Source organism: Hordeum vulgare, chromosome 7H, assembly GCF_904849725.1.
Source record: "Hordeum vulgare subsp. vulgare chromosome 7H, MorexV3_pseudomolecules_assembly, whole genome shotgun sequence".
NCBI lineage: Eukaryota > Viridiplantae > Streptophyta > Magnoliopsida > Poales > Poaceae > Hordeum > Hordeum vulgare.
The window spans coordinates 2378079-2402247 of record NC_058524.1 but is presented as its reverse complement, the minus strand read 5'-3'; the positions used below and the strand labels follow the sequence as shown (position 1 = coordinate 2402247).

Sequence of the window (24169 nt, the reverse complement as noted above, 5' to 3'; positions counted from 1 at the left end):
GTAGCAGGCCGTGACAAATATTTAGGAATGACAAATTTTCACCGGCCACTCATGGTCAATTAGATCTTACTTCACCTGCTCGTGAGTTGGTCGCTGCCAATTTTTTTGATGCATTCGGATAAACTCTTCAAATGTGGCCAAAATTCTGGTCCGGAGATTGGATATAATCACCCATGTTTTTAAATTCTAGAGTTGCGGCAGCATTGTCACCCTCATGCTCAACAATCATGTTATGCATGATCACACAACATGCCAACACCTCCCACAAGGTTTTCGGATCCTGTTGTTTAGAAAATCCACAAACAACCACAAAACGGCCCTACATAACTCCAAATACCCTCTCGACATCCTTTCTAGTTGCTTCTTGTCTTTGGACAACGTGAGGCATTTTTTGGTCAATTGGGTTTGAGATGGTGCTGATAAAGGTAACCTATGGAGGATAGATACTGACAACCAGATAGTAACCCTTGTTGTACTCATGTCCATTGACAATATAGTGGCAAGGAGGAGCTTTTCCTTCAGTCAGCCTCGCAAACAACGGTGATCGTTGCAGCACAATGATGTCATTGTGAAACCTGGGCATGCCAAACAAAGTGTGTCAAATCCAAAGATCTTGAGATGCAACTTCTTCAAGAATGGTGGTGGTATTCTTAATATGCCCCCCCCCCCATATTGCCCTTGTAAAGCGTTCAAACAGTTCTTCCATTTCCAATTAATGCAGTCAAGAGATCCAAGCAAACCTAGCCACCCTCTTGCTTCTGAGACTGCCAAGAACCTCTCGGCGTCTCCCACAGTTAGTTCTCTCAAGTACTCAGGTCCGAACACCTCGACCACGGCAGTAGAGAACCTGAACATGGCATTTCGGCATGTGCTCTCAGACATCCAAAGGTACTCCGTACTTGTCTCACGAATCAGCGGCGTGCACTTCTGGTAACCAGAGAACCCAATCATCCCCACAAAGTCCTTATTTGGGATGAAGTAGTCATTGGAGGACCGGACGTCATGGTACAAACGATCGTAGACACCCTTACTTATCTGAAAACGCCGACAATAATGTCAGTGCACTGGGGGTAGAGTAGTCGGCCATCAGTGTCAAATGGGTGCGCGCACTATTGCGGTTGAGCACTCAGTGACCCTTGATCAAGCCATTGAAATTGAGAACATCCTCCCCCCGCACACTCCACATCCTCAAGGAGCGCATGCATCATCACCATCTTATTGGAGTACTCCTCGTCCGACGGCTCAATATTGCTCGTATATGTACTCCAAATCAGAATTCATTGCTAAAAAGTAGGAGGGACAAGTGTTTTTAGCTCCGGTGATTTATCGAACAGTGGTCGAGCATGGCGGGAATAGCAGTAGCGGATGGAACCTGGCGGGGCGACTGGAGAACAGGGGTTGAACCGAGACGGAGCAGAAGAGGGGATGGAGCCTTGCTGGAGCGCTGGAGGTGACGGAGACATAGAGTTTGGGTGGGGATGTGGCATGATGGGGGGTGGAGCGCCTGCAAAGGCAAGAAAGAAAGAAGGAACAAGAGAAAATTGGGAGGATGAAGTCGCGGGTACGGAAAGGGTTTTGGGTGGGTCAGGGGTGTCAGATTCCTATGTTTCCCAAGTTCGACTCCCGCAAAGCTCCCCCACTTTTGTGTCCGGTTTGCGGAAGAAATCGTGTCCGGATCGTCTCGTGGACCGATATAGACCTGCGTTGAATAACTCCCGCGGTCCGGATGCGGATGCGGGCGGTTTGGGGGTCTATCTTGATGACACCCTTAGCTGATTATTAATAATGATGTTTTCCTAAAAATAGCATTTGTGGAAACATTAATTTGTTGTTTGCCGGATCTTTGAATTTTGAATAGTTTACATGACTCTTGTAATAGCGATGTGAAGATCTAGACAAGGCATCGAGCATGAATAAATTCAAGTTATTAATAAAGGCAGAATAAAAGATATGGCACCTAACAAGCGATCAGCAGCATGCCGCAAGAATTAATAATGCCAACCGTCAAAAAGAGTCACGGGCAAATTAACTCCGAGCAACCTTTTCGCCATGGTGTTGGCATGGATCGTCCCACCAACGATCGTAACGACTCTTTGTCATGTGCATGCGACATGTTGTGATGAAGGTGAGGGTACACGGAGGAGCGACCGTGCCATATTGTGCCATATTGTCTCATTCCATGCATGCGTGGGCCGGCTGACCTAGAATCTCTTTGAAAACAATAATCAATTGGTGCATGTGTAATTTAAGTTTTAATATAATTTTATATGAAAGATAGTATAAAGTTGTGACAGTTATTTTTGAGACAAAGAGAGTAGTTAGCAAAGTACTTTTCTTTCAAATCGGGAGCAGAGAAGAATCCAATAAGAGTGTCCAATCAGATTTCAGTATTTAGAAGTAATCAGCACTGGCAAGGTAACGCAGCACTGGCAATCGACAAAGAGGCATGGCGTCCGAGGAATTTGTTACTAAAATAAACACAGGGCAGCAGGCACGGCAGTAGAGGCGATGCATGTGACAATGTAAGGAGATGAAAAGTAGAGTAGGCACCACTAGCTTGTTCCCTTCTCAATCATCTGCTTCCGCTCTCCTCTCGCCACTACGCTCTACTTCGCCGATGAGGCCGCCGGACGGCAGCTCTTCGTCGTCCGGGCCGCACGGCAAGCATGAGCTGCAGCCGGAGGTGGTTCTCTACACGGCGTCTGCGTCGGCGTCGCGCCGCAGAGGGCAAACCTCGGCCGACCGCTGCTACGCCTTGCGCGCCCTGCTGCGTGGCTACGGCCTGACCATGGACGAGCGCGACGTCTCCACCAGCAGAGCACACCACAGCGAGCTCAAGTCGTTGCTTGCGGCTCGGGGGTGCGCCTTCTCCCTGCCGCAGCTCCTCGTGGGTGGACGGCCCGTGGGCGGCCCTGACCATGTGAGGAAGCTGCACCAGACCGGCGGGCTGCGGCACCTCCTCGACGCCGCCCCAAGGCCGTGCCGCGCCTTCGTGTGCCAAGCCTGTAAGAGGGTGGGATCCGCGCCCTGCCCAAAGTGCAGCCAGGCCCGCAACAAGATGCTGGATCATGGCGTTATGGAGGAGGAGCAGGAGGAGGAGAGGGTCGTCCTTTTTTATCCAACCCAAGGTAAACACTTTTCTTCGTTTCTCTCCTTCCTTTTAACCAGTAGGTAAAAAGTTCAGTTGCACTTTATTACTCTTTCTCATCTACATATAACATATATAGTCGGATGCTGCATTATTTTCTTGACAATTTTATCAAGGACATAACTCGTGCTGAACCTGAAACTACTGGCAGTAATACATCTACACTACTGTCCATTTTTGGCAAGCAATAGTTCATGTGCTACGTAAGAAAACTCGTTGGATGGAAACTACCTTTCTTATCTTATACTTGCTCTCTTCATTAATATAAGTTTTTTTTAGAGATTTCACTATAGTTTACATACAGATGTATATAGACATATCCGTATATAGTCCGTAAGGCCCTGCTCACATCCATGCAATAGAGATCCGCCTCCTCCTTCCCTAACCTAGCCGCTCGAGCGGGTCTCGCGAGGGTTGCTGGTCCTTCGCGGAGGAAGGAAGGAACGGGGATCTAGCGCCGCCGCCGGGGCTGCTGCGGGCTCCGTTCGCGTCCGTTGCCAGCCGCCGGGATATGAGGCAAGTGAGATAATTAAGACTGGAAGGGACATCGCCGGCTCCCGATCTGCCCGGCCCACGCTCCTCTAGTCCGGCGGCTCGCGAGCACGTCGTCGGCGCGCATACTCTTCGCGTAGAGACACGCACCGCGCAGCCATCGGACCCCTCTCCACCCCTCTCCCGCTTCGCCGCTGCCGGAGGGGGCGCCGGCGAAGCCGCGCGCGCTCCGTGGATGGCGGCGGCGGGGCCCCTCGCGTCGGCCTTCGGGCTCTAACGGTGGCGCCCCGCGTCAGCGGTCGCGGGATCCGGTGTGATCTCGCCAATAGGCGGCGGTGGAGGGCGGATCCGGGGCTCCATGGCCGGATCTAGCGGGGCGCTCGGCCCTGGTGGTAGGGAGAGGCAGCCAGGCGTGGCTGCACTGGTCGGCTGGGCATGAGCAGTGTCCAGGGCGCGCGGTGCAGTGGCCTTGGCTGGGGGTCGTGATGGTGCGTGGCGGCCATGCTCAGCGGTCAGTGGCGGTGGATATCCAGCGCAGCTCCGGGAAAAATCCTTGCTCTGGTCTTTATCGGAGCCGCGACGGCGACGCCCGCGGGTGCCGCTATCTTTCTTGGAAGCGTCGTTGTGGAGGTGTGCTGTTCCCCTTCGTCGGCCACTGCTCGGACCGTCACCTGCGCCCCCCAGGTCCTGATCGGTGGGCCTCTCTCCTGCGGATTCTTGGCGGTGCCGGCGTGGTTGCCGGGGCCCTTCCTGTGGGTGAAGTCAGTGGAGGAGATTCGGATTGGGGGAAACCCCTTGGTTGGCCCAGGCCGGCCGCGCCGACGACGACGCTCAAGGGCGCCGTTATTCTTTTTGGAGACGTCGGTATACATCTGCTCCTCTGCTCCCCTTCCTTGCCTCTCGGGTGAAAACCCTAACTCCATTGGGCGGCGGCGGCGTCCTTGACGTCGTGACCTTCCTTAAGGCGTCGCCTTGAGGGTTGAGTGGTGGTGGGCACTGTGTGGGTCCTGAACGGTTGTTGGTGGTGGGCACTGCTTCGCGGGAAACTCTAGGATCTGGTCTTCCAGTTAGGACGATGGCGGTACTGTGGTGCCGTTTCTCCCTTGGGAGCGTCGTTTGTGAGCAGTGCTGGCAGACTGAGGCAGGAGGTGGAGCGGCTTCGTCTTGCACGGTATTTCGGTGGAGCTGTCAAGTCATGCCTGGTCGACAGGTGCTACGCTGAGTCATGCCTGGTTGGCAGGTGCTACGCACGACAGATCTCCCGGAATCTTCGCATCTGGACGGATGAGCGCAGGGCGGTGGCGCCGTTGGGCGCCGTGGTGGTGTCGACGGATGATTGGACTGGCAAGGATGATGCGGATCTCTTTCCTGAAGATGGGTCAGTGGTTCGAGGATGATGGCGGCTGGTAAAACGTGCGCGTGAGGTGTGCGTTTTAGGTGTGCTGCACCGGCTATTGTTCCCGATACGTTATGTGGATGAATTGGAAACAACACCGGTCTTAGATATGTGGAATGAGAACACTCCACATTATCGAATTTGTAGGTGTGAGTGGTGACTTTGGGTGGATTGATGTATACTTTTAATAGACCTTTGTGAAATAACTAATTAGATGGCCGCATGCATCGATTGATGCAGAGGCTGGAGGTTTAACCTCCTTCTCAAAAAAAAAAATATAGCCCGTAATAAAAAAATTAAAAAATATATATTTAAAAACGAAGGGAGTATATAAGAATGAAGGCCTCTTCTGAGAAATTGTGCGGTGGGGTCCGTAACTTCATCTCTTGACGTGAGGTCGCTACAAAAATCTATGACGAAGGTGGACTCCATAAGTGTGACCCACTAGCCCCTATACTTTTAACATTGTGGTGGATGTGGATACTCTGCTCGAACTCACAAAGGTTTTGGGCGAGATTGTTGAAGTGATGTCATATATTGTGGATGGTGGCCTTTCAATACTAACAACGATATGGTATCGTACAAGATTTTTCCGTGCACGATCTCCCTTGCAAGTTAATTTCTCTATCCCCTCTTGACGACACGAGGGTGAAACCTAGCGCTGCCACTACCCTCTCCCCTCCTATTACCTCACCTTGCCACTGCTTGAGGTTGTCGTCAGGCTCGTTCGCATGGCTGAGAGAGAGTCTCCATCTTGGGAGCGGGTGGCTACCATGGATGCTATTAACAGATCCCCTCGGCTACGCGGGCGGCGACATGCGTAGTTCTTGGCGCATGGGCTACCCCGATGGCCCTTCGTGTGGGATTTGAAGATGATATCCTCTAATGCACTCCTCATCCGGTCCGCTGACCAGGATCTCAGCCGCCTATGCTTTTGCCGAATCCGGTGGCTGGTTGGGGTGGCTGGGGATGGGGATCTGTATCGGGGAAAACTCTTTACCTGTGGTAGCGATCATGATGACACTAAGAGCATCTCGTTCTCCTTCCAGTAGGCGACAACGAGGTACATCCCCTTCTCTCCTCCTCCGTGTCCTATGTGAAAACTCAAATTTCGTGGCTTGGGTGGCACCGAAACCCCGACATTATGTTCTTCTGGAAGATGTCGCCTTGGGACAAGGTGGTGGTGGTCGGGACTTCAGCATGGGTGGTGGGCAGACGGTGGTGGTTTCTTTAGAATGTGTCTTTAGTGGTGATCCCGTTCGGTAGCTTGCCATGTGTGGTAGGCTATATGAAAAAGTTTGCTTTGTGAGGTGAGGTCGTCGTGCTTGTCCTATTCTCCCTCGCAACATTGTCCTTCTCATGCGTGCTCAGGGGTGAGCCGCAGTAACACCCTAGACTGGCTACCGAGTATAAGGTCATTATGCCTGACTACCGTGCAGGACATAAACGGCCAACATACCAACATTAGTATTTCATGCGCACTTTATACTTACCCGCGCACACTGAGAATTAACTTTCTAGTTGGTCACCCATCCTGAGATTGCTCCAAGCCATGTATGACAATTCATCAATACTCCTGAAAGGCTACACTGGACAAGGGGATATGAAACATAGAACCGGTATCCTCCTCGGCAAGACGCATGTCACAAACGGCAATCGGCCATCTTTAGCAAAATAACTTATCTTTGGGAATTTTAGCAATCAAGGACTCATCTGACAGAAGATCATGGTATAAAAGAACTGAAAACCCAACACTAACTTCATAATAACACGTAACAGTAAGGAGCCAATAGGACCACAACATATGGACGCAATAATAGTCGTAAGAATTCCAAAAAACCAATGAAGAGTGTATTTTATTCACTCAAAATGAAGCGGTAAGGGAATACATATACAATCAGCGCACACCCGACGTTTGCATAAATAGGATACTCTCGAAAGCACACACATAGATAAAATGTTGGCAAATAGCAAAGTCATAAAAGACCAAAGCAATGAGAATCGGTTGGCAAAAAAGGATCCTCCCAATAAGGATAAATTGGATCGGCGATCTCTTGCCTCCGACCACCAAGTCTTCCCTCGGAGTCACTGGCATGTTTTTCTCCAATGCAGCAGCGCCTAGAGACTACGGTCACGGTGACTACCATGCAGCTGGCGGTGCAAGCTTGTACGAGAGTGGAAGATAACAACGGATTGGCTATAGCGACCATCTCCGCGACTTCTTCATGCGAGGTGATGGCCGCGACGTACACGTGTGAGGCCAAACTGTGAACTATGACCGACTCTAGGGGTTAGTCTAGTAGGATTCTCTCATACATTGGGGCTCGACACGACCACTATGGAAGGGGGGAGACTACAACGTCGGCGACATTAATCCTACCCCAACCTCTTGTGGTAGTAGCGCGCCAGTGATCACAGTGGTATTTGCGGCTGGCCCCATTGCCATTGGCATGAAAGGTCTCAACAAGGATAGAGAATTGAAGAAGAAAATGTGCTCATAGATGATGTTGACAACGTAGAAGAAGTCATCGAGGTCGTGCGAAAACCTCCCATGACAGTGCATGACATGCCATGAGGGATGCCTCTACCTCTAATCCGTCGGCTTATGTGAGTTTTCGCGGAGGTGCGCACTATGGCTATATATATAGCGGCCATGGTGATGGTGACGTCTTCTTCAATTCACTTGCCTTCTCGATCTATCAGTGGTGGTTTCAGACATGAGAACTTATGACGGTAGATAGTGTGGCGGTGTCACCGGACTGCATGCTGCAGATGATGATGCGGCGACCTTGGGCGGCTGCGAGTGATAGGTCGGATAGCGCACCATGTTATATCTGTGGTGCATGTAGAGGACACTGGTGCAGTGGTCCCGGGGGTCGTGGTGAATGTTACTACCCACCCACTGCCTGCCTTCCTGGAATGGCATGGAGTACATGCTAACTTCCAAAAGATCCGTCTTCGAGATGATGATTGGAACATCGCTTCATGTCCGAGGTGTAAACTCTTGCTTTTGTCTTTATTGGTTGGGATCAGTAGTGACGAACTTGTGTCACTACCTTGTTAAATGCGTAGTCTCCATGCTGATGCGCTAGCCTTTGGTGGTTAGTGTCGACAAGTAGGATGAAAATCCATGTCCTAGTCTTCTTCGGCCCGACGTGAAGACGGTGGCACGAGGGCGCTTAATCCTTCTTGAAGGCGTTGGCATATGTGGCGGTGGCCTTCGCATCAGTGTGATGCACACAACCATTTTTATTAATTATTGAGCAAAATAAGTATATAGGCAGTCATGGCCAAATTGTTAGAGATATGAGATAAAAACGTAAGTCAACATCTTTTTCTGCCCCGGAAGTGGGGTGCCTTTCTGTGGGAGCAAGGGACAACACTTCCCTGGCGGGAGACCAGCGTCCATGCACCTTCGACCAAATCTACATCTAAAGTGGGGCTCCTATATGACGCCCTACCCATGGCACAATTTATAAAATTAAGTTTTGTATCATATCTAAATAATATATATTTACTTCAATTTTTGTGGTACAACTATTTCATTGTATCTGGCCTTGGACCACACCAAACACACAAACCAAGTAAGCACTAAAATCTGCAAAAGGCAAATGTGAACTGACCATAAAAGTTTTGTCGAATAATTATAGTATTAAAATAAAGCAAAAACAGAAAAATATATAACCATTATTTTGCAGGAACCAGTGTTCCTTAGTTCATTGAGGATGTGGTGGAATGTCCGACCCCAAGTGTGCCTGAACCTGGACGTACATCTCACTTCTTCTACAAATGAATAGACAAAGTCCGAAAGATTTTATCGCTAGTTCTATATCTGAAAGTAACACGTGTGCGGGTAATTAGTTTGAAAACACACATAAAGGTTTTATGTATATTGGTTAGGCTGGTTCATTTACAATTTTCAGTGCATACTTGGGACGGGATTACAAATTGGAATAACCATATTGTACGTCTCTTAATATAGTTTTCTCTCCCACTAATGGTCTCTAAATAACCAAAAATGTATTTGTTTAGCAAGTCAGCCATTATCTCCTAACCATTTTGTTCAAAGAAGCTCCAAAATTTTCATATTACTATTGGAGACATGCAATACTTCCTGATTTGTCCTGGATTTCTGAGGGAAATCAAATTTTGAACGAAAAAATTGGTATTGCCAGGGTCAGTTCTTTGAGTGGCTTTTTTGAGCTTCTAGAATAAGCTGCCCCTATCCAGCTTATTCTAGAAGCTCAATCAAAAGTATATTTTTAAAAACCTACCAGTTAAGACTTAATGAGTAGATTTATAAAAAATAAATTTGATTAGGCTTTTAGAATAAGCTGGGTAGGGGTAGCTTATTCCAGCTTATTCTAGAAGCCATCAAAAGAACTGGTCCTTAAAGGGGCATTTGTTAAGCATGTGCACAAAATAACAATTAAATTATGCATGCCCATATTCTTTCTCTTCATTTTCTATATCTGCAAAATAAGTTGTGTTGGACATCGCTCATGAAATAGATAGAGTATTGGTACTACTACTTAGCAAATATTTTGAGGATTTCATATATACTCCGTACTTTGGATTTCCTTTTCTCGAGTGACCAATGCCAACCGCGGGTGGTTGGCTCGTGGGCGCATGCCTGGCCATCTCCTGCTTTCTGCTTGGTTGCTGCCCAACCGCCGCTAGCAGCAGTAGGGTCGGCCTTGCTGACGGGCGCCGTAGTCCCCATGCCGGCGTGTGCACTCCCCTCCGGCGAGGCCAACTAGTGGCACCACCTCACTGGTCGTCGGCTTCAGCATATATACCATCCATCTCCTGGCAAGCCTTGGAGGCTTGGAGCTTCATGGTTTGATTGGCGTGTGTGGCGGCGTGTTCGCTCCTCCTGAACATGTCTAGGCCATATACAAGAAAATATTAGTTTCAAACATTATGATGCCAAGACTCGAACCTCAACATGGAGCTTATATTTTTCTTAATTATAAAAATACTATCGTAGTCTGAAAACATGAAGAGTTCCATTGTGTCATGATATGATCCCTACAGGCCATGGTAAAAATTTGTGAAGGTTTAGCAAAAGTTTAAATGAATGATGCTTAGAAACCGGACTATCTTTGAGAAATAAACTAGATTTCGAGATAAAAAAAGTGTCATGCTTGAAGGCAAAGGGACCACTCATTGGTTTACTTTAAAAAGGTATATGCTTAACATACACCATTACATAGTTAATTTCAATATTTGACATTTTTGGGTTCAGTTGCTATAGCTAAGTCGTTAAATGCATATATAGGCATTTAATAGATGTAATTCAAATTTGAAATGCACATGTATAACTTTTTTTTAGAAAAAATGGGTCAAAAAATAATGTTTGTGTTAATGAGTCTATGTTTAAAGCTTATACTTTCAAAAAAGGAAGGAAAAAAATTTGAAGTTGAGTGTTTGCATTGCAAGCAAGGTAACACACAATTAGGGGTGGGGACTATAAAACCGAAAACCGAAAAACCAAACCGAACTGAACCGTATTAACTGATTTCTCGGTTTATTTGGTGGTTTGATTTTTGGTTTGGTGGGAAATTTTAGGGTTGTTCGGTGTTTTGTTTTTGTTCGGATTTTGGTGCCCGGAAATCGAATAGACAGAACAAACCGATATGTGGGATACCCCATGGAATACCTTGTTTCTGAAAATGCAACAGTATGGAGGCATCACACATTTCTCCGCACATAATACATTTCACGTTCCATGTGCTTTTTCTACTTAACTATGGTTACTAGTTTGCTTGGCCGAATAAACCATAGAATGATATTAAGGTTGCCAGAACTTGTGATTATCCTTTTGCATATTATACAAAGCAAATCAATGCTCTCGAGTCATTACACTTATACTAACAAGTGCATGAATTTTGGTTTTTCGGTTAACCGAACAAACCGAACCGATATATTGTGGTTAATATGGTTCGGTTTCTAAATTTTGAATGATTATTTCGGTTTCTATTTTTCCAAAACCGAAATTATATAGAACCGAATAAACCGAACCGTATTAACCATATAAACCGAACGCCCAGCCCTACACACAATCCATGTTCTTCATTCTCATGGGCCGAGAGCCGAGAGGAAGCAGAGTGGATCGATAATGTGGCACCATCCTCACCAAAAAATCTCCATGCATTTGTCTCCCTCGTCTCCTTTTCCAATCATCCTATCCCATCCCATGCATCTCCTCTCCATCTCCCTCCCCCCTTCTCTTCCTCGACCGCATGCAGCAGCCGCAAGCATCGCTGGAACCAACAATAAGTAGCATATAACAGTGGCCGCAACAGCGAACAAGGCTAGAATATCTAACATCAGGCATGAGCAAGCATAAGCCCCACGAACTGCCGATGCTCCTCTCCCCAAGCCACGGTAGTAGCACGAGCACAAAAGGAGCACCAGCGGTGCAGTGGCATGCCGCGGTGGCCAGGCACAATGCGGCAGCCATGAGGCGGCAATGTTTTATCTGGTTTTGACACTCGGCAAAGAGTTTGCCTAGTGCACCACAAAAAAAACTTGACAAAGAGCACTTTGCCTAAAGGGTGTATGTCGAGTCCATTTTGCCGAGTGCAACACTTGGCTAAGACTTTATTGAGTATGTTTTGCCGAGTGAACTTAGCGGTAGGAAAACAACGGTTTCTAGTAGTGTTAAGGAGTTGAGGAGAGAAGTGGAAAGGAAATTAAGGAGTTGACGAGAGAAGGGGAAAGGAACCTAGTACTCCCACATAACTATTCCATACCCTCCTCTATTAATTCACATGGAAAGTTACTTCCTCTGAAATTTCGCCCACTAATTTTAACCACACACTAAACATGGGCTTGGGACGAAAACTCGATTTAAAATGCCCGAAAGTGTAATAAATATCAACTAGCCAAACATGCTGGGGCGAAGCCCGTACTAGCTCCTACGAAGGTGGAGGTGCTCCCCATCTCATGAGGAGCTCCTATTTGACGCGTTCTGCGTCGAATTGGGGTCGCGGCGCATACAGCAAGCCCCGAATGGGCTGGCCCATTAGCGTGCTCGCGCGTTCGCCCCGCTCGTACTGTGTCCTAAACTCACAATGTAAAAAAATCAAAATAACAAGCTCCCTCACCAGGAATGCAACCACATACCATCGGGTTTCAATGTGCTCGCACTAACCAAGGCACTGGACGATAATACGTTGGTAAAAAGCAGCGCTAAACTTTAAATACTAACCATAGCGCCAGATATAACACCTTTTCAAATTCTAGAACATTTTTTGAAAATCCGAAACATTTTTATAAAAATTCTGGAACATTTTTCCAAATTCTGGAACAAAAATCAAATTCCAGAACATTTTATTGAAAATACGGAAAAAAATATAAAATTTCGGAACATCTTTTCTAATTTCGGAACATTTTCCAAACATTTTTTAACTTCTGAAACATTTTTCCAAATTCTGGAACATTTTTTAAAACTCCGAAACATTTTTGAAACAGAAACAAAAAAAACTGAAAAGAATAAATAAAAAAGAAAACGAAAAAAAACGGTTCAGGGGATCTTTTAGAAAGTTCCCAAAAACGGAAAAAAAACGGTTGGGGAAAGTCTAAAACGTTCCCAAAACCGGCATCCCACGCAACCGTTAATGGGCCGACCCAGATCATCCTCACTCTCTTTTCTCCTGTGCGTTTGCCCGACATTTTGACGCAAAGAGCGTCAAATAGGATATTCCCATCTCATGGGGGCATTGTGTGTTCCATCCACTAGGTGTTTCCATAGTGAAGACTCCTCAAGGTATTGTTATTGTGAATCTAGGTTTGTCCTGGGGCCGGGGTTCGGGCCCAATACTAGCCTTGCAAGGCCTATGACGAGGTAGGCTTCCTGTGGAGGGGGGCATGTGGGCCCAATCCTGGCCTTGCAGGGCCTATTGCGCGGATAGGCATGCGGTAGGAGTGCATGGCATAGTTGGTGAGCGAACAACCCGATATGGAGCCTGGCAAGGCTACAATGTCGGTGTGTCTTGGTAGTGGCTCCCTTTGGTCCAATTGGGTCGTACGGGCCATGGCCATTCTGTGGTACGACATACAGTTTCTGCAGTTGGCACGACGGCTCCTCCTGATTGTTGTGGTTGTAGAGCCACATGTTGTGTTGTAGCTTAAGAGAGCCGTCATAGTAGTGGTGGTGTTCGTGGTGCCATCGCTGACCCATGATGTGGTGGCCATCACATCTTTTTGTTCCTCCTGGTCTAGTTTGCTGTTTTCGCATTTTTGCGGAAGTAAGGTTCATAGCAGCATGGCGTCAACCAACGTCAAAGGTGGCGAGACATAAGACTTTGGCCGAAAGCCTTGTTCTTTGATGGAGGGCGAGGGGGTCTTTGCCATTGATGTTGCCGCCCGTGTGCGTTCTCCTCCGTCGAGGCATTGTGGAAGAATACATATATGGTTGTGGCCGGTTTGAATGGAAGTGGTGTGGAGATTGTTGGATAGGTTGAGCCATTTTTGTGGCTCGGTGGGGTAGTCGTGCGAGGGTCTCGGAGAAAGATTTGAGGTCCAGGTGGTCGGTGGCTGATGCTGGTGACAGCGACATACTCGGACGTTGTTTTTCTTTTTGAAAGTGTTGATGAAGATCTTGCATTCAACCTCTCTGGAAAGCTTGCATGCTAGGTGGTTGTAGTCTGCTTGGGTTGTCGTTGGTGATTTTTCTTTTTTTCTGTTCTTTCGTAGTTGTTCTGTTTTGTAGTCTGCTAGGTGGTTGTACTCTGCTTGGGTAGCCTAGTTCCCTTATAAACACGGCCACTCTGTGAAATCGGCAAAGCTCCTGCCTTGCACGTCAAAGAAAAAAAAACATGTTGTGAGTTCCCTGGCCCCTTCAGCTGCAGAACTAGGCATGTGTTCAATATTTATTTCACGGTTATTTTCTCCAAGTAGGAGGAATTTTTAGTTTTTTTAATTTGGTAGTTAATTGACAAACACTAATTACAAAGCAACATTTAATCTTTTACTTTATGACCAATCGAAGTGTTACTCCATGTCTTTGTGCAATTTGTTCTCTCTCCTGTCTCTCATGTTTCAATGTGTTGGTGGATATATTTTTTTCATCTATCTTTGTATCCAGATGTTTCAATGGAAGGCACACGTGGAGAGGTGGAGGCCCCCTTCAGTGTTTCACTGGGCGCCATTGGACCCATTCTTAACAAGCTCGACATGATGCTAGGTCCTCAAGGATGCAAGCTGCCCAAGGGGCTCCATGACAGATTTCACCTGCTAAAAGATAATGTTGAAGAAATAAGTGCATACCTTGAAGATCTGTTAGAGGTGGAGGACCCTCCCATGGCGGTGAAGTGTTGGATGAAAGAGGCACAAGAGTTATCCTATGACATCCTTGATTATATTGACAGCCGTGTATCCCTTGAGCTTCTGGAATGCAGATCTGTCCGCAAGATGGGTCTTATTAAGATTGCCAAGAAGCTCAAGTGGCAGAAACAAATTGAGTATGCAGCTCCTCATGTGCCAGAACATGTTATCCCCAAAACCATTTGTGTTGATGTCATTCGTGCTCCCAGGAGGCTCAAGTGGTACCAGCAGATGATTGAAAAGGTATCAGAATTCAGGATCTATGCCCTGGAGGCTATTCAACGGTATGAGAGGTACCAAGTCCTTTGTTGTAGTACCTCGACGGCATGTAGATTTTCTGCCATTGGGCCTTTAATGCCAATGCCTCCACCGCCTTGTGAGAAAACTTGTTCTGGCCTAGTAATTGATGGTCGGATGAGCAAGCTTATCAACTCACAGCTGGCTAATGATGAGAATGAGCAGCTCAAGGTGGTGTCTATTCATGGATCTGGATGTCTTGGTAAAACAATGCTTGCCAAAGTGTTGTATAATAAAATTGGGAGAAAATTCGATTGCCGAGCTTTCATCCAGGTGTCCAAAAAGCCTGATATAAAGAAGCTTTTGAATGACATGCTATCACAAATCCATAGGAAGCAGCCCCAAGCAAGCCAAAAGGCTTCTGATGAACTTCGCATAACTGCTGACAATATCAGGAATTATCTACATGGGAAGAGGTACTTATTTTCCTCATGAAAATAGTATGTACTAGTTGTATCCATGAATGTCCAGAATCACAAGTATTACGTAAATTCCTTATAGGTTCCTACTTTGTTTTTCACAAAAAATAAGGCATGATGATGTTATTCAGACAAGCTTTACAGTGAGCTAGAAAAGAATTTACTTATTTTCCACATGGTCTAGAATCGCATGTACTACATTAAATCGCTACAGGTTGATCTGTTGTTTTTTTCAAAAAAAAAAAAAGGCATGATGATATATAGTCAATTTCTGAAAAGATGTTTTTCAGACAAGCTTTACAGTGAGCTAGCAAATGATGCTGGCAGTAACATTTAATTTCAGGCTGGTACCATAAATCCATGCATTTTTTGGTACCATATAAATCCATGCATGGACTAAATACTCATTCTTTTCTAGCTTATCTCAGTGCTGTTGCCATTTGCCTGGCACATAGATGTGACATGTGTGGACTTTCTTGGCGTGCAGGTATCTAATTATTGTTGATGATTTATGGGATACATCGGCATGGGACGTTATTAATCAGGTTTTCCCCAAGGGTAGTCAAGGTAGCAGAATAATAACAACTACACAGATTGAAGATGTTGCATTAGCATGTAGCTGCGATCACCCAGAACAAGTTTTTGAGATGAAACCTTTGGATGATGGTCACTCAAGGAAGCTATTCTTTGGCAGGATTTTTGGCTCTGAAAGTGACTGTCCTGAAGAATTCAAACTAATTTCGAGCCAACTTGTAGAAATATGTGCTGGATTGCCACTAGCGACCATCAGCATAGCAAGTCTTTTAGCAAACCAGCCTTCTGTATCAGTGGATTTATTGACACACATACATGATTCATTAGTGTCTTGTTTGTCATCAAATTCAACTTCAGAAAGAACGAGACATGTACTGAACCTCAGCTACAACAACCTTCCTCATTACCTCAAGACATGCTTGCTCTATTTTAGTATGTATCCAGTGGGATCCATAATCTTCAAACTTGACCTGGCCAGGCAATGGGTGGCCGAAGGGTTTATTGCTGCAAGTGAAGGGCAAGACACAGAGGAAGTTGCAGGAATGTATTTCGATGAACTTGTTGATAGAAGATTCATCCAACCTGTGTCTATCAACTTCAACAATGAGGTGGTGTCCTGCACAGTTCATGCCGTGGTGCATGATCTTATTGTACACAAGTCTGCTGAAAAGAATTTCCTTGTGGTAGTAGATTGCAATCGAAAAAATTTGACGCTTTCTCATAAGGTCCGTCGACTATCTCTGCAACTTGGTGATGCAAAATGTGCCAAGATACCAGCAAACATCAGAAAGTCACAAGTACGGTCACTTGGATTTTTTGGATTGGCAGAGTGCATGCCTTGTATTGGAGAGTTCAAGCTTGTTCGTGTTCTCAACCTTCAGCTATCCGGTCTTCGTCATGGTAACAAAGACCTGTCCATAGACCTCTCTAGAGTATCAGAACTGTTCCATCTGAGATATCTGAAGATTGCTTGTGATGTCTGCATAAAACTTCCGAAGCGGATGAGAGGGCTGCAGTGTTTGGAAACACTGGATGTTATGGATACACCAAGAGGCACTTATGTTCCATGGGACATTATATATCTCCCACGCTTGTTGCACCTCAGTCTTCCTCCTCACACAAATTTGCTGGATTGGTCTGTCGGTGATGATATGTGCCTTTGCAAGCCGAACCACCTGCAGGATCTTTGCATTTCGACACCGCCTTCTTCAGATCCCGACCAACCGCAGAGAAGCATGTATGCTCTGGATTATTTAATGTATGAACATGACAGCCTGAAAACTGTAAAACTGGTGGCTCACGGATCCTCGGTTAGCTATGGTGACGCTTCAGAAGCAAGAGTTTTGTGGTTCTTGGATAGACCTATCCATCATCTCCAGAGACTCGAGGTCTCACCACACAGCCCCGTCGTATTTTGCGACATGCATAGGTGGAATATCCAACTTGGCAACCTATGCATTCTGAAGATTGCAGTGGCTGGACTGTCAGTAAATGACGTTGATGTTCTTAGTGGGTTTCCTGCCCTCACTGCCCTGTCATTGTATGTGGACAAGTCACCTAATGTTAAGATAATCTTTGGCACGGCTGCTGGATTCACAGCTCTCAAGTACTTGAAGCTGAGGTTCATGAGTGGAATAGCTTGGCTAAGATTTGAGGCGGACGCAATGCCTAATCTCTGGAAGCTCAGGCTTGTTTTCGACGCCATCCCCCAAATGGACCAACGACTTGAACTTTATTCTAAGCGTGACCAGTGGAAGCAATATCGACATGGTAATGCATTAATCAGCATCGAGCATATGACGGGCCTTAGAGAGGTCTCCGCTAAATTTGGGGGTGCGGCTGCTGATCTGCAGTATGTCTCGAGGATCGGTATAGTTAGCAATCATCAGAGCAATCCTATAGTCGAGGTGAAATTAGTGGATTCCGGTTCCCATGTCGATAAAAGGTAGTACTGTTGCTGTTGTAAATTACTTTTGTTTCTGTTGAGTTATTCAACTAAACCTGATTTGACTATTCATGCTCATGCTCTAAATGGTAGTTGTAACCTGCAGGATATCATCGAGGTCACCAGAGTCCTCTTCACGCCTGAATCCTCCAGGTATGCTTTTGAGCTGTAGTACGGACGAAACGTTTCGTCCGTTAGGGCCGGCGATCACCGGAGACAAGGAGAGACGGCGAGGGAGGGGACACAAAGATTTTGCGGGTGCTCAGAAACCTTGCCGCACAGATGCCGTTTTCTGTTTTCTTTCGAGCTCGAACTCGATCACACGAGGTTACAACGTGTGAGAGGAGTGGCTTTATACGGACGTGCACTGACACGTCACGCCGTGCTCCCGACGCACCCACTCACTCAGCTCCGTGGCTCACGCTCCTGACGCACACGCACGCGCTTGAACACAGTTCCGCAACTCCTGTCGGCGAGTCCGGTCCAAGGTCGCAGAGCGGAGCTAGTATCGTAGTCGATCGCACACATGTACAGAAAGTAGATTGACACATAGATGTAAAGGGAAGTCTTTTTTTATTAATCATTGATCAAGTCATCGTACAATAGCGATGTTCTCCTTTTTATATAGCCTAGGGGGTAGGGGGATAAGCGCCCACTTAACATTAACAGAGAAAACGTTCGGTCAAAGGGAAGGCGCTGGCCGAGTGGGGGTGGTGGCGGCCGCACCTGGCCGACGCCGAAGCGCGCGGGAGTGTTGGCGCCGAGCGGCCAACAGGTCACGGCGGGAGCGAGCGGGAGCGCGGCCGATGCTGCGGGCAGCCGGGGCGAGTGACTGGCTCGGCCCGCCGCTGCGGCGGGCTCGATCAGGTGGCTGGCGCGAGCGGCAGGCTCGGCTAGACGGCCGGCGAGGCGCGCGGCGTATGAGGCGGGCGAGCACATGTGCTGGAACGGGCGATCGGCATGGCCAACGCAGCCAGGCGTAGACCGGCGCTGCGGCCAGCGGTCGGCCCTGCAGCCGGCGCTGCGGCCAGGCCGGAGGGCGCTGCCAGTTGAGGGGGCGGCGGCGCAGTGGGTGCGGCCGGCAGTTCTTCGGGCGACCAGCGGGGTCGGGGCGTGGCTGAGCGCTTCGGGCACGTCGTGGTCATGGCCAGCAGGGCCACAGTGACGTTGGTTGTTACTGTAGCTGCTCCGGTAAAACAGATCATGCGTCAGCGGAGCGTCCCGTGTACATCCGGTACATCGGCGATGCCGTGATTATTTGGTGTACGGATAATCATCATCTCCCTAGGTGTAGACAACAAGTCTCTTGATTCAAGAACATCCACATTGACGTGTTTGTCAGCTAGTTCTTTTTTTTTGAACCGGGCAACCCCTTTCCATTACTCACATAACGGAAATACAATGTCCAAGTTCAAAAGGAAAACCAGAAAAGGGGTGTGAGTTCAGAGCATTCTTGAGAAACCTACACAAAGGCACTCGTCATCGAGCAGCCTACCGTAGGGCGAATACCCAAGGACACCCATACTACGCACTAACCATCCAAAAGAGTTTAGGAAACTCCAGAAAGCACCCAGCATAGGTCAACGCCTGAAATCACTCCACGCAGGGAGGCCACCAAAGCAACTGAGCATCATAAACTACGCCCATCAGCAATCCTCCTCCGGGACCGCACAGATCCTCAGCAGATTCGACGCATTCCTCTTCAGCATCTTCGCCCCCCGATTCAGCAATCCTCCTCCGGGGCCGCACAGATCCCAGCTCCTTTTTTTCAAATGTCGCGCGATTGCGGCAATTCCACAATGCCCAACAAATAGCCGCAAGGCCACAAGTATAAAACCTAACTCCATTAGGCAGATAAGCAAAGCACCAAGCATAAAACTGCCAAAGATTATCAGGACCTTTGCTGGTCCCAAGCATACATCCCACTGTTCTCCACACCACTCTAGCGACAGGACAAGAAAAACACAAATGCTGTGAAGTCTCCCTCTCTGGGCAAAAAGAACATCTAGGATTACCTTTCCATTTTCTCCTACTCATCACATCTCGCGTTAGAACAGCATCTTGAAAAGGTTGCCATAAGAAAATCTGGATCTTAAGAGGCAACTTTGCACTCCAGATCCATCGAAAATCACAACCAGCAATGTTACTTTCCAAATGCTCATAAACAGATTTAGTAGAGAACCTTTTACCACCCCCAAACTTCCGCAAAATCTGATCTGGTTCATCAGATAAGACCCATTTATCAACAACAACCTTCAATTCTGACCATTGGTCCGTCAACAGAGGAGTCAACTGTCTCCTAAAAAAGTCACCCCCCCTCCCATGTTCTAAAATCTCTCACAGTAATATCCTGGTGATTACAGATATAAAACAGATCAGCATAAGAATTTTTCAGTGGTGGGGCAGCATTCACAGAATCATGCCACAGTCTAGTAATAGTACCAGATCTCAACACAACCTCTCTACCAGCCAGGTAGTGAGTTTTAACTTTCATAATAGCTTTCCAAATAGAAGAATCAGCAAACTTACTAGAAATTGATGTCACATCCACTTTTCTAAAGTACTTTGCTCTGATCACATCTTGCCAGAACCCTTGTTGTGTTTCTAATTTCCATCACCATTTAACAAGCAGGCTCACATTCTATTTATGCAAGTTCTTACCCCGAGGCCCCCTTTCTTTTTAGATCTGCAAATACGATCCCACTTAACCAGGTGATATCTCTTATTACCCTCGAATTCTCTCCAAAAGAATTTCTTCCTGTGTTTATCAAGTTTGTATATGACCATCTCAGGAAGCAAGAACATCGTCATATAGTAATATACTATACTAGTAAGCGATGAGTTCATCAGAATCAGCCTACCTCCCGAAGATGCAGCATTACCTATCCAAGTTTCTCAACATTTAAGAAATTTTTCATCCAGAAACAACCAATCTACACACCTGAGTCCAGTAAAGCTTATTGGAACCCCCAAATACTTCATAGGAAAGTGCCCAATCTGACAATTAAACATGTCAGCATAAGTATTCAGGATATTATCATCACCTCCCACACAAAAAATCTCACTCTTCTCAAAATTGATCTTTAACCCCGACATCAGTTCAAACAAGTATAACAAGAGTTTCAAATTAACAGCCGCAGCTACATCATGTTCAAAGCATATTACCGTGTCATCCGCATACTGAAGGATAGAAACACCATCATCAATAAGATCAGGGGCAAGACCGGTGAACAATTTCTCCCTCTGGGCATTTCTCACCATCTTAGACAAGGCCTCAACAGCAATATTGAACAAGAAAGGAGAGAAAGGATCACCCTGTCTAACCCCCTTATGACTTTGGAAATAAGGACCTTTTTCATTATTCAACTTAATGCACACCGTGCCATCATATAAGATCTTTTTTATCCAGCCACACCAGGTTTCTCCAAAACCTCTGTTTCTATGGCACTCCAGGAGGAAATCCCAGTTGATCTTATCATAAGCTTTTTCAAAGTCCAGTTTCAGCACTATCCCACATTTTTACGACGCTGAGTGTGGTGCAAAACTTCATGCAAAGTCAGGATGCCATCCATTATATTTTCTATGTTTAATGAAAGCATTTTGATGCCTAGTAATTAGAAACATCAGAGTACAATGCCACCCTGTCATTCAAAACCTTCGTTATCAACTTATAAGGACAACGCAACAAACAAATGGGTCTGTATTGTTGAATTTTTTTGGCTCCATTTAATTTAGGAAGCAAAGTGATAACCCCGTAGTTTAAACGAGCCACATCTAAAGAATTGTTATGGAAAGCACCAAACAATCTCATCAGATCATGTTTAACAAATTCCCAACAATGCTTATAAAATTCGACATGAATATTATCTGGGCCTGGGGGTTGTCAACTAGTTCTTGGGAGATAAATCCACATCGTGGATAAATTAAATTAAAAAAATAAACTAAGCGCAAATAACGAGAGGAGTCCATGTTTGCAAAAAGATGTCGGATTCATACGTCCGCGCGAACGACAAAAACTGCTCGATGAAGGCTTGACGCGGGCTTGGTGGAGCTCATCGTGCTGATAACGTGTTATAGAACTCCTGTCGGCGAGTTCGGTCCAAGGTTGCGGAGCGGAGCTAGCGTCGTAGTCGATCACACATAGGTACATAAAATAGATTGACATATAGATACTATAGAGGAAAGTCTTTTCTTTTTATTAATAATTGATCAAGTCATCGTATATATAATGAGTTGCTTTCCTCTTTATAGCTAGCCTAAGGGAAAGGGAGATAAATGTCCACTTAACATTAACAGGAGTCGACATATATATACCTTAACATTAACATAAACCTCAAAGGGAGGGCGCTGGCCGAGTCGGCCCGTACGTAGTTTCCCCACAAGCACGACCAGGTCAGGTCACATGGCGCTAACGCACACACGCATGCGTACTCACACGTGCCGACACACACGCACGCCGTGGCTTATTCCCTGACATGCATCTTCATGAGGTTATAAATTACACGTAGGAGAAATTAGTAAAACGATGGATGAGCTGTTGACTTTTGTCAGGTGTAGAGGAGCAGCAAGCTGTGGTGTCGTGGAGCAATACCATTGATGTGATAGGTCGGGAGCTCTTCATCCGTTGCCTCCACCTTGTGCCCAGGCGGGACTACGGCGCCTCCATCGCCTCCCTCAACCGTGAATTCAATTCGGTGGTTCGCAACGGGGACATCTACCGCCTTCGTCGGAAGAATGGGGTCGCAGAGCACTGGCTCTACCTCTGCTGCGGTAATAATAATAATCCTCCAGAGTGGGACGCTTATGATCCGTCCACTGGGCGCTGGATCCACGTGCCCAAGATGCCACCGTCTGGATCCTACTTCTGGGATTCCCTCGCTGTAGGAACCGAGCTGCTGCTGTTTGGGGAGACAGGTGTTGCCTTGAGATATAGCATCCTTACCAATTCATGGACAGGGCTGCCTGATGCTGATGCGATCAACACCCCGCGCTACTTGTTTGGGGCAGCGAGTGGTGGTGAGAAGGCGTACGTCGCGGGAGGCCTTGATTCTTCTCGTACTAATGCATTGAGCTCTGCAGAGATGTATGACTCGGAGACACATACTTGGACACCCCTTCCCAGCATGAATAGGGCCAGGTACGGATGCTCTGGCGCCTTCATGGACGGCAAGTTCTATGTGATCGGTGGTGTTAGCAGTACCAGTAGCCGCGAGCCGTTGACTTGCGGTGAGGAGTATGACTTGAACCTGCGGTCATGGAGAGTCATCGACAACATGTCTCAGGGGCTCAACGAGACAGTCGATGGAGCTCCTCCGCTCATTGCGGTTGTGAACAACGAGCTTTATGGTGCTGATTACAGTGAGAATAATGATTTGAAGCAGTATGATAAGCTGGACAACAAGTGGATCACTCTTGGGAAATTGCCTGTACAGTCGAAGAACAAAGATGCCTTTGACATGGGTTTCCGAGCGTGTGGTGACCGGCTGATTGTTATTGGGCGTCCAAACAATTCTACTGATGAAAAGGTGGTTGAGCTTCATTCATGGATCCCGGATGGGCAACCGCCTGTGTGGAATTTCGTTGCCACAAGGCCATACCGGGGCAACGGGATTCTGTGCGCCGCGATGGGTTGCTGAGTTGGTCAACTAAATAAACCTTGGATACACGCAAGATATGAGTAAGTTACTTACCATGTACTGCTTGCTTTGTATAAAAAAATTATTTATCCTGTTTGCTCCAAGATTAGAATGACATGGAGTTTCTCTTCATATTTCCATGCAGTGCTGGCTGTGCCTCATTCTGAATTTCTGAATTTCCTGGGAGCGCTCCGCTGATGATACAAAAAAGACAAGACATGAATGAGTTCCGGAGAAAGTGGCTTCAGAAACATCAAGAGTTTTAGTCACTAGCTGTTATTTCCAGTTGCAATTTGTGTTCCAATAATGTTTTAACGCTTCCTACGGGCGTTTTGATGATCTTGATCTCCATCATCCAACTTTATCTTTACAGTACAACAGAACTCTCAGTTACTTTTCGAACATCGAATGCAGTCTCTAGCTTTCCCTCTATTTTTGTTCAAGATTTTTCGAACTCGGAATAAAAAACAATCTGGACTCTTCGTTATTCAGTCAGCTGTTCTGAAAATGTATTTTAACTGCTACTGACATACATGTTTTTAACTGCTTATTTTTACAGATAAATAATGTTTACAGATAAATGGCAAACACTTATTTCATTGTGAATATATCATGATTGTTTATTACAAAAAGTACTTGCACATTTTAACTGCTTATTTATACAAAATTTAAAACTTTTTGATAAATTAAAATTTTTATACATGATGTTCCAAAATATATGGTGAACATATTAATACACTTGGGATATTTTACAAATACACTATGATTATTTATGAATTCATGATGAATTTTACAAATACACTATGATTATTTATGAATTCATGATGAATTTTAAAATACATGAAATTTATTTTTAAAATACAAGATGGACGTTTTTTAGTTACCAATTGATATATATTTTTACAAAGCATTTTTTAAAAAAAAAATTATTCATGTTGAACAATTATTTTTACAAAATGAATATTTATT

The 24169-nt window shown here is 46.2% G+C and overlaps 1 protein-coding gene across 1 annotated transcript; it reads left to right on the top strand.

The window, feature by feature from the left end:
• Window positions 1–2369: 2369 nt before the first annotated feature.
• On the top strand, window positions 2370–23691 carry LOC123412757 (disease resistance protein RGA5-like). Its single transcript, XM_045105692.1, has 6 exons — window positions 2370–3128; window positions 14131–15082; window positions 15573–17564; window positions 17671–17717; window positions 22116–23241; window positions 23346–23691. Exons 1-5 carry the CDS (start codon window positions 2531–2533, stop codon window positions 23198–23200), a joined length of 4674 nt encoding a protein of 1557 aa, XP_044961627.1. The 5' UTR covers window positions 2370–2530; the 3' UTR covers window positions 23201–23241; window positions 23346–23691.
• Window positions 23692–24169: the final 478 nt, after the last annotated feature.